This window comes from Rhipicephalus microplus, unplaced genomic scaffold, assembly GCF_043290135.1.
Source record: "Rhipicephalus microplus isolate Deutch F79 unplaced genomic scaffold, USDA_Rmic scaffold_14, whole genome shotgun sequence".
Classification (NCBI taxonomy): Eukaryota; Metazoa; Arthropoda; class Arachnida; order Ixodida; family Ixodidae; genus Rhipicephalus; species Rhipicephalus microplus.
The window spans coordinates 31,055,497-31,067,253 of NW_027464587.1; the positions used below are offsets into that span (position 1 = coordinate 31,055,497).

General features: G+C 45.2%; 1 protein-coding gene across 2 annotated transcripts in view; it reads left to right on the forward strand.

The window, feature by feature from the left end:
* Positions 1-11,016, forward strand: part of LOC119180959 (R3H domain-containing protein 4) — a 69,000-nt gene extending 57,984 nt beyond the window's left edge. For both annotated transcript variants that reach the window (XM_037432114.2, XM_037432113.2), the window contains exon 6: positions 1,690-11,016. In XM_037432114.2, the coding sequence (XP_037288011.1) occupies positions 1,690-1,811 (122 nt within the window). In that variant the 3' untranslated portion in view covers positions 1,812-11,016. The remainder of the gene's footprint in view (positions 1-1,689) is intronic.
* Positions 11,017-11,757: the final 741 nt, after the last annotated feature.

Consider the following 11,757-nt stretch of genomic DNA (forward strand, 5'->3'; position numbering starts at 1 on the left):
TCTTCGCAAAACATCGTGCACTCACCACTGCGTACAGATGTAGTATGCCATGCCATTGCAAGAAGTCGCGGGTTCGAATCCCGGCTGCGGTGGCTGCATTTCTGATGGAGGCGGAAATGTTGTAGGCCCGTGTGCTCAGATTTGGGTGCACGTTAAAAAACCCCAGGTGGTCGAAATTTCTGGAGCCCTCCACTACGGCGTCTCTCATAATCATATGGTGGTTTTGGGACGTTAAACCTCACATATCAATCAATCAATGCCATTGCAAGGTATTGCTTACAGCTAACATTTTTTTTAAGGCATGTTTCGCCAAAACTTATTCAAATCGACTGCAGATTGACGGCAAAGCTAAATAGATGCACTGTCACGCTCTTCAGACTCTACTTCACTGCAAAACGAGAAATGTATTTTGGGGCAGATCACTTGGGCAAATGCACCTGGCATTGCAGCTGATATGATTAGTGTTTCTCACTCAAACAGTGCTGTTGTTTCTATAAATAGATGATGCATACTTTCTTGGGAAAAACAAGTATGTTTGTCTACAGGATTCAAAAAAATAATGAATCTCCAGCCGCATGCATGCGATTTTCGAGCAATGGCAATGAGTGACAGCAACAGACTTGCTCCATCACGTCGCGACGGCTGCAACCACATGTTGGTGACAAGGTGTCAGTGTTGCTAGATAGAGAACTGTTGGGTGCATACCCACAAATTTCAAAAAGAAGTCTAAAGGTAGGTTGATGATAACATGCCAAATTTATTACTGTCTTGTGTGGCATAAGGAAGCCACAAAAGCATTTCGCGACCTTCTTTTTTCGCAGTCTTTAGTTTAACTGCGACAGGGTGTGCAAAAGTGCACACTAGGACAGCAATAAAGCACTTCAGAGGGCAATTTCATATTGATGCAAGCTACCATCGAACAAGATTTACTGCAAAATATGGTCGCTGTCTCATTCTTTGCGTGAGATGTGATTGTAAAAAAGGAGGTCAGTATTTTTTATACCTTAAAGTATGCATGCATGACAAGCATCGAGAGCGAATTGCAATCGAAGCGAGGACCAGGGGTGCGGCCATGTTGCCAGAAATTGTCACGCTGGCTTCTGGCCGGGAAGCGATGTTTTCTAGTTTTCGAGAAACGCGCAATGTGACAAGCAACGGCAATGGATGGGCCTACGCGACAGCAAGTCCTGTAGCTTGTCGTCGCTCAAAAATCGCAGGCATGTGGTTGGGCCTTTGTAATGTGATACCATATGTGGAACACAATGACAGATAAATTCATGCCCTGCTGGTTGAATTTGTCGAGATTTCAGTTCTGGCTCAGGGTCACGCAAACTATTTGCAGTAAGTTTTACGTACAAAAGAATGAAGAATGCTTTAATTAAACTTCATATAACTTTTTTTTTTGCCCTCAAACAAGCTTCGCAAATTTCATGGACGAAATCTATCGGAAGCCTGTACTTCTCATAATTCCTATGGAGGCTGAAGCGCTGCTGAAGGAAGGCTGCACAGACACTATCATTTGATACCCACTCGAGGCATTATAGCACGAAACTCCATGTTTCCCCTTAAAGTCTTCAAAATTTTCACTGAATGCATTTCTCTCTTCAACAATCTTTGTAACAACACCTAGTCGAGACTTTTCTTCATTTGTAAAAAGCTTTTAACATGATTAATTTATGGTGGTCGCAGGCTACGACATGGAGGGCAAGCGCTGGACCAGGGTGCGTAACAGCACTGCAGAGTTTTGCCGTCCCTCCGAGTCCCTCTCTGCCTACCTTGAGCGCTACTGGACTGCACGCGGAGCCTGCTGACTGCTTCAAAAAGGCCCGCGCAGTTGTCTTTTCTCGCACAACGGACATGTTTCAACATCATCTGAAATCGCCTCATCCTGGCTGCCGCAACTGTTGTGTGTTTATAGCCACTAACAGCAAAACTAGCAAGATTGTGAAAATTTTCTATAAGCACCATAGGTCAAAGGTGCCAGGCCTTGATCCCAAGTGGGCCTAGAACTGATTAATTAGTCTTACGTTTTATGGAACAGTAATAATGAAAGACAGAGTGGAGATAGAATTCCAATAAATTTAGCACTAATGCAGTTCAAATTTTGGTTCTGTTCGACATGCTTCAGTGCTACCGTTTCATTACAAGCTCCGTTGTAACATTTACACTGCGTAACATTACTGGGAAAGTCGTTCGCTTCCTCCTTTCAAGCACATGTTTGTGTGGATGTTGTGAGTGTGGCTATTGTAAAACGCTCTGCTATTTTAAAAACCTACAGTGCTGTTGCTTTTGCACGCGCCATATGGCTCGTAAAATTAGATTGTAGTAATAGAAGTGAGATTCTGATGGTTGTGACAAGTTGAGTTGCCTGATCCAACTACCGCAATCTTGTGCCACGAATGTTGCTTGCTTCATGGTAGCTCGCACATTGCTGCCTTTCTGTTTGCTTTAGAAAAAAACAAAACAAGTAATGGTTTATGACTCTGACAGCAGGTAGGCCACTTTTTAAACTTCTGTTTTACTTGATCTTTTTTCATGTTTTTTTGCATGCAGTAAGCTTACAATGCGAAAGAATGCATTGATTGTGCACTCATAGTTCACAATGTTTGAGAAGCAAGGACTGCTGGGCAAGTTGGTAATTCATGTGTAATGTGTCTTGGTGACTTTTTTTTGTACTTCAATTTTTTGCGCACCTCAGTGAAGATCACAATGCTTGCTGCTTGAAAACATTGCCGATAGCGTAAAGTCATTTAACGCTGCAAGTGCTTAGTATGTGTCATTGCAATTTAGTTTGGGTCACTCCATTTACTTCTAATCATGAGTGCATGTAATGTTCAAAGCATGTCATTTCCCAACATTCGCTCTGGAGTCGCAGAGAAGCGATGGCTTCCAGATTGCATGCACGCGCCACAGACTCATCCAGTGGTATGAGCGTAGGGTGTTTCTGTTATAACACCTCTTCAATTTCATTCATATCAGTTGTGCGTGTGCATAATAAAAGCATCATACGTAACATTTTTCATTTTCATAAGATGTGTTGAGTTGCAACATGTACACCGCAAACTAGTGAAGTAGCTTTTAAAGTAGCTGGTTTTGCCTTAAGACTGATTCTGTATAGTTAAATGGCTTGTTGCAAATTTGAATAATTAAGAACATCTGGCATAGTGGTGGTGGATCTCGTTTTATGTTGGCTCATCACACATGATCAACAATGCTCTGATGACAAATTGGTTCAGCATGTTCACTTCAATGTGTCCATTGGGCAACCACATCCTCTGAACTTGCTACCGTCATTCGAAGAATTGGGACTCTGTGAACACCATTTCTTCGGAAAAGTTGCAACCCGAAAACGCAAGAGAAAGTGTGTGCCCAGTTTCCATTAGGGGGGAACTGCTCAGGAGTAAAGGCTGTGTTGATCTTCCAGCTTTGGTAAAGGAAAAGGTAATCTATGGGCTTCACGTAATGTCTGTATAATAATATAGTGCTTTCAGACAACCATTTCTAACTTGTTAGTAAAAATATTGTTGATAAACTAGTCATTACAACTTCAATAAATGCCTCACTAATGTCCCGTGCAGGCTTTGTAGGTATTGTAAATAAATAAAATAAAATACGAGTACATACAGCATGCTCATGAATGAGATAAATTTACAGTTAAAGCAAGCCTAAGTCTCACTATTCTGCAGTAGTGATAGAAAGGGATAATAATAAAGAACTTGGCAGCACTCCTGAAATGTCATTTTTCATAATAATAATGTTTATTTTTCATCAATGGTTTGATAGACAGCTGCAGGTAAAAGCTGCTCTCCAAAAGAGGCAGCTTGACAAAGGCCTACAGCTACCTTTTAGCACTACAGCAATGGCAAGAAATCGGCAATGTGAAGTCAACAATAGTAACAACACCAAATAGATAAATAAATGAAAAATAAAGATATAAAAATTAAGTCGGAATTCCAAAAATAAACATAGCCACCATAATAATACCATGATCAGTGGTGTAATCCTAAATAAGGTTCTTCCTTTAGCCTTGTCATCAATCACTGACAATTGTCCAACATCTGTCGTTATAGACGTACATGTGTTACATGTTTTCGGGGCAGGATGCTTTTTTGCTGTTTTCAAATTCGTGCCTTCATTGTACTATTTTTTCATGTGGTTGCTGTATACATGTAAAATTTTTTGGGGCAGAATTGTCTGTTTGGGAAAATGAATGATTGTTTTTGCTGCAAAATATCGTAATTACATTTTAAAAATTGGATAAATGTGAATTGTTTGCAAAGGTTACGCTACCCAACCATATCTGATTGTACACGAAAAGAGTTTTAAAACTTGTCATCAGAGAACATTAGGCACTCATTGTGTACCGGTACAGAACATTTTAAAATCGTATTTACCAGTTCTAGTAATCTCTGTGGTGTAATGCACTGTTAAATGAGCTTTATCGTGGTTCGAAGATTCGAGGCTTGCCAACAATGAAATCACTGTCGTAACATTAGGTCACAGGTTCAGTACGAATTTGGTTTCTGAAGGTTAAACAAAATGAACTTTTGATCCAGCATAACCTGTACATCATATCTCCTGTAGTCCAGGGGTGTAGCCTGCAATTTTTTTGGGGTGAGGAGGGGGGTTCCCCCTAAAGATAGTGTAAAGAAGAGGAAGTACTCCGGCGCAGAGGCAGCAGCATCGAGTGAGCAGCAGCGGCAGCAGCATCGAGTGTGCAGCAGCGGCTCGAGCTCGGAAATTGCGGCTGGTGCATCGCCTTCCAAGCCTTCCAAGCACCAACCTTTCTGCTTAATAAATCTCCTTTATAATTGGTGGAGACGTGCCAGGTACCGTCCCTTACACCTTCCCGCTACCATCCTGGAACTCCGTTCTCGACGGCTACCTTCTGCTATGCCGGACGCCGATCAGCAGACGCTTCCATCTCTTCCGGCCACCTGTCCAGGCAGTGTTCCTCAGCGGGAGCCTCCAATCTTCAGTGGAACAGATGACAACGACGTTGAAGAGTGGCTCTCGACTTTCGAACGGGTGAGCGCTTTAAACAGATGGACGGACGCGGACAAGTTGACACGCGTTTCGTTCTATCTCACGGGTGTAGCCAGCCTTTGGCTTAGAAACCACCAGGCAGACGTCCGAACGTGGCCGCAATTTAAAACGTCGATTGTAGCAGTCTTCGATCGACCTGCCGTCCGAAAACTTCGTGCCGAGCAACGTTTACGCACACGCGCACAAGAAACGGGTGAAACCTTTACAAGTTACATCGAGGACGTCGTCGATTTGTGCAGACGCATGAACGCCGAAATGACGGAAGCTGAAAAATGTAAGCACATTCTCAAAGGGATTGACGACGACGCTTTTCAAATGCTCTTGGCGAAAAGCCCGACCACTGTTAACGACGTAATTAGCCTCTGCCAAAGCTACGATGAATTGCGGAAGCAGCGAGCGCTGACAAGACGTCCTCCAGCGCACGATTTGGCATCGCTGTCTAGTGCGATCAGTGGTCATGACCACGCGTCACTAATGGCCGAAATAAAAGCATTTGTCCGCGAAGAAGTTGCACGACAGCTTTCCTTGGTGCCTTTCACACCAGAAGCTACCACAACTTTACCATCGTCTCTACGTGACGTCATTCAAGGAGAGGTCGCCGAGGCCTTACCAGCTGCTCGCGAGCCTAATCTTGTGGCTGCTCCTCTCACCTACGCCGCGGCTGCAGCCATGCCACCTCGCAAGGCGCCTGCGCCTCCGTTCCAGCCTCGCGCGAGCTATCCCCCAGCTCCAGTTCACTGGACCAGCACTAACACCGCCAACCCGTGGCGCACCCTCGATAATCGCCCGATATGTTACACTTGTCGATACCCCGGACACGTCGCAAGGTATTGCCGCCGCCGGGCGCATATCACCAATGAAAACCGCCGTGAGCCTTTCTTCCCGCTTGACTCCAACGCGCGATACGGTTCCTCCAATCCAATGCCAGCCCGCTACCAGGACGACCACCGCCCTCGGCCGGGACGTCTTCGCTCGCCCTCTCCACGCCGCCGCTCGCCTTCTCCTATGCGTCGACGGCCCGCACCTAACGAGGAGGAAAACTAGACGACGCAGTTCCTGAGGCAAGAACTGCGCAAGTTTCGGTTTGCCCGAGTCCTCATTTGTCACCTACCAATGTTATTGATGTATTCGTCGAAAATATCCCTACCGTCGCTCTTGTAGATACCGGTGCAGCTGTTTCGGTAATAGATGCTGGATTTTGCCGCTCAATTCGTAAGGTTACGACGCCTTTCTCCGGATTATCGCTTCGCACAGCCAGTGCTCAACCTGTTCAACCGACCGCAGTATGTACAGCCCGCGTGACAATTCAGGACGTTCTGTATACGATAGAGTTCGTTGTTCTTTCATCATGCTCCCATAATATTATTTTGGGATGGGACTTCTTGTCGCGTCATAACACCGTAATCGACTGTGCTAGGGCTGAGGTCGAATTTTGCTCACTGGTTGACGAAGCGTCCGTCGACACCCAGTTTGCCGCTAAACTTGTCGTTAGCGATGACACCTACATCCCTCCATGCTCTTTTGCGTTCGTGCCAGTTTCATGCAGCGCCATATCCGACGGCACGGTCTTCTTCACACCATCTCCAATATTCGTCGCCCGAAGAGCTCTCCCCCTGCCTTTTGCTGCTCTCGATCTTGTACAAGGGTCAACCACAATGCCAATTTATAATCATGAGTCGTCGTCTTTATCTCTACTTTGTCGCGAGTGCCTTGGCCACGTCGAGACAATCAGTTCTTCCAGAATTATATCAGTCCCCGATGAGGTGCCTTCTACCTCCGTCTGTGAACTGGCTGTCGTCTCAGCGCCTGACTCAACGTCGGCAAACATATTTCAACCATTCATCGCTGCAGATTTGACATCTTCGCAGCGTTCACAACTCCTCACCATTCTTGAGAGCTACCGCCACTCTTTCGACGTTGAACAAACATCTCTCGGCCGTGCCTTAGCAGTAGAACACCACATCGACACTGGGTCCCACTCACCGCTGCGACAACGACCATATCGCGTGTCCGCTACAGAACGCCGCGTCATTGCTGACCAAGTAGACGACATGCTTCGCAGAGGCGTCATTCGACCTTCACAGAGCCCATGGGCGTCTCCGGTGGTTCTCGTCAAAAAGAAAGACGGTTCTATTCGTTTCTGTGTCGATTTCCGGCGATTGAACAAGATCACGCTGAAGGATGTCTATCCACTACCGCGCATTGACGATGCTTTGGACAGTTTGCAGGGTGCCGAGTTCTTTTCCTCGTTAGACTTGCGGTCAGGCTACTGGCAGGTGCCTATGGCGGAGGCCGATCGCCCCAAAACCGCTTTTGTCACGCCAGACGGCTTATATGAATTCACCGTCATGCCCTTCGGACTTTGCAATGCACCTGCAACGTTCGAACGAATGATGGACAACATCCTGCGTGGACTAAAATGGAAGATATGCTTGTGTTACCTCGATGATATCGTGGTCTTCGCCCCTGACTTTGACACACACTTACGTCGCCTTCAGCACGTCCTTACTTGCTTAACTAACGCCGGTTTGCAATTAAATCTCAAAAAATGTCGATTTGCCATGCGTCAACTGAACATTTTGGGCCACGTTGTTTCCAAGGAAGGCATCCTCCCGGATCCCGAGAAATTGCGAGCTGTTACGGCGTTTCCTAAACCTGCCACCATCAAAGAACTTCGAAGTTTCATCGGCTTGTGTTCGTATTTCCGGCGATTCGTCCGAAACTTCGCGTCTATTATATCACCTCTCACGCAACTTCTCAGCAGCTGTAAAGACCTCTTATCGTGGTCCCCTGCCTGCGACGAGGCTTTCAACACCCTGCGACGGCTTCTTACGACGCCACCGATTCTACGCCATTTCGATCCTGAAGCGCCAACTGAAATCCACACCGACGCCAGTGGTGTAGGCCTGGGTGCTGTGCTCGCACAGCGTAAACCGGAACATCAGGAATACGTCGTGGCATACGCTAGTCGCACACTTACCAAGGCTGAGAGCAACTACAGCGTCACAGAAAAGGAGTGCTTGGCCATTGTGTGGGCCCTTGGAAAGTTTCGCCCATATCTATATGGTCGTTCTTTTGACGTCGTGACCGACCACCACGCGCTGTGCTGGCTTTCGACGTTAAAAGACCCATCTGGCCGCCTCGCTCGCTGGGCGTTGAAAATTCAAGATTACGACATACGCGTGGTTTATCGGTCAGGACGGAAGCATGCTGACGCCGACGCCCTTTCCCGTTCCCCCCTGTCCCAGAATGCCACAGCTGACTCCGCTTGCGATTCCACATTGTCATCGCTTGACTTTGACACCATTGCTATCGAACAACGCAATGACCCGTGGACTGCGTCTCTCCTCAATCATCTCTCCGACACATCTGAACTCCCACAGACGCGAACGCTTCGGCGCCAAGTTCCACACTTCTCGATACGTGACACGCTTCTCTATCGACGTAACTACGCACCAGAGGGACGCAAGTGGCTGCTCGTCGTTCCACGAACCCTGAGGTTGCAGATTTGTTCCTCTTTTCACGCTGACCCACAATGTGGCCACGCAGGAGTCTTCCAGACCTACGAAAGGCTTCGACATCGCTACTACTGGCGTGGCATGTATACCTTCGTCCGCAACTTCGTCCGCTCTTGTGCCGAATGTCAGCGCCGAAAATCTCCACCACACGCCTCCGCCGGTGAACTGCAGCCTTTACCATGCCCTTCCCGACCCTTCGAACGGGTTGGAATAGATATTTATGGGCCACTTCCATTGACTCCGACTGGCAACAGGTGGATAATAGTTGCTATCGACCACCTAACGCGCTATGCTGAGACCGCTGCTCTTAAAACGGCTACAGCACAAGAGGTTGCCACTTTCCTACTACGTCATTTTGTGTTGCGTCATGGAGGCCCTCAAGAACTCCTCAGTGACCGCGGCCGCGCCTTCTTGTCCGAAGTCATTGAAAAATTGCTCGCTGAGTGTGCTATTGTACATCGCACATGTACCGCTTACCACCCACAAACCAATGGGGCTACCGAGCGCTTTAATCGTACTCTCGGTGACATGCTATCTATGTATGTGACGCCTGACCACTCTAACTGGGACTTAGTTCTCCCATTCATTACATACGCCTACAATACCGCAACGCAAGCGACAACAGGCTTCTCCCCTTTTTACCTCCTCTACGGCCGTCACCCCTCCCACACCATTGACACCATTTTGCCCTATCGACCAGACGCGTCCGAGTGCCTACCGATCTTGGACGCCGCCAGACACGCAGAAGAATGCCGCCAGTTAGCTCGTCGCTTTACCTGCGATGACCAAAACAGGCAAAAGGCAATTCGTGATGCCCAGACCTCAACTCCCGTTTTTCTTCCGGGTTCTCTTGTATGGCTGTTAGTGCCGCATCGCACACCTGGGCTCTCTTCCAAACTTCTGCCAAAGTACGATGGGCCATATCGTATTGTCGAACAAACTTCGCCAGTAAACTACCTCATTGAGCCTCTTACTCCACCATCGGACTTGCGACGTCGCAACCGCGAGGTTGTACACGTACAGAGGCTCAAGCAATACCACGGTTCAACGCCGCCTGCACAGGACTAAGTCGCCAGGATGGCTCCTTTTTTTCTCCGTGGGGCCATTGTAAAGAAGAGGAAGTACTCCGGCGCAGAGGCAGCAGCATCGAGTGAGCAGCAGCGGCAGCAGCATCGAGTGTGCAGCAGCGGCTCGAGCTCGAAAATTGCGGCTGGTGCATCGCCTTCCAAGCCTTCCAAGCACCAACCTTTCTGCTTAATAAATCTCCTTTATAATAGTCATTTTTCAATGGCAGAAAAAGTTCGAGGGGGGAGAACACAGCCCCTTTCTACGCCCCTGCTGTTGTCTCTCATTGTCTATTTGGCAGAAAAGTTTTGCTTATTAAGAAAATACTAAGATTTAACTTTGTTATTAATTTTGGTGTACGCATTGCAAAAAAGATAGCATTATGGGATTGGTTGCTTCAAGTTTGCACATGATTTTGCCATTGCATACGTATCTTGAAACACTCAAGGCAGTTCACATAAATTTGAAGACCCCCGTATTGCAAGCCTTATTATGATAGTATGTTGATATCTGGCTCAGAATTTAATATTTTTTCTTACATATGTTGAGAAAAAAAGCAGGAAATAACTTGCCAGGCCACATTTTAAATTTCTGACTTATTGTAATGTACTGATATATTATTTCTATCATGTTCACCTAAAAAATTAGCTTTGCACCTTTCTTGCTTCCTTCATCTGCCATGTTTTTGTGTTTGACATTTTTGGCCATGATCACTACTTTTAAACTTTTTTGTCAACTTTAGCCTTGCAAGCTTTTTTAAGAATTTAATTTTTTAATGGCGTAAAAAAGTGAATGGAATCACAGACACTGTAGTTCGGTAGCGGTGCAATTTTTACTTTCTGTGTTTTTTTACGATTTTACTTAGTTTGACTGAATTATTATGTACGTTGTGTGAGTGCAACATAATAGAGGTAACAGTTGCAGTGAACCATAACTAACTGCAGCATGAAACTTGTTTTGTTACAGTATTGTGTATTTTATTAAACAGTACATTGTTTTTGTAGCGCTGATTGCCTACTTCCATGAATATGTTCACATGCATGTTTCATCAGAGGGAATGTCTCATCTGGCCATCTTCAATAATGATCTGTTGTTCACTCATTCAGAAAAGTGAGCATATGTGACCGTTGTCATGGAAAGCAGTTGCTTCATCAAGGGAGGCTTCTCAGAACACAAGCATTGTTCAATTTTTCAAATGTCTGCACTGAGGATGCTGCTCACACAACTGCAAACATGTTAAACACCTATATTAAAGGTGGCAGAAGCATTTTTTTTATACTAGTGGTTTGTTTTTTTTTGGTTTCCCAATTTCATGATGATAAACATTAAACTGGGAGCACTAGGAATGTTGACATGCGTACAATAAAATGTAAGATATTCTGAGCAAGTGATGTGTAAAGTTGCGTAAAAGCATAATCCTGATTGTCCTTTGTGATGCGTACATCTGAGAGGTGAGGACAACGGCTCCACAAAAAATAGAAAAGTAGAAGATTCCCAGTTATGCCCAAAATTCATAAAATTTCATTTAGTCAAAATGCACTAACGTTTCAAAACATTGCAAAAGTAAAATTTCAACGGCTTTATTCTGGTGCGAAAGGTAATCAGAATGCATATAGTCCAAATGTGACAAAAGCCTAATCAAAATATAACAAATTATAAAAACAGGCTCAACATAGCAATTAAAAATTAACATAAAGTCTGTTTCTTAATGTGCCACAAAACTAAGAAAAAATGAAAATTTATTGAAAAGTTATGTGCTTGAAATGTTGGTGAAATGGGATTTTAGTTTCAATTAAGCAAAGTATTGATGAAACACTAAAGAATAAATAGTGCAAATGCTTGTGATTTTTTAAATTATGGGTCATTAGTAAAGAAAAATGAAACGTGGAAAAACATTGAAAAATCGCTATGTACAGAATTTCCAAAAAGTACCCTTTTGGTCAGAAACAGACTTGAAGTCAGTATCGATGAATTGTGACGGAACATGAAAAAATCAAGATGTAAAGAGGATTTTTCAGAAATGCTTACCATTATGGTAGATATTCACCTAAAATAATCTTTTTAATGCGATCAAACTTTGAAAAGGTGAACAGTACTTGCCTTTTTGGTGGGTGCCACGCTTTTTGTT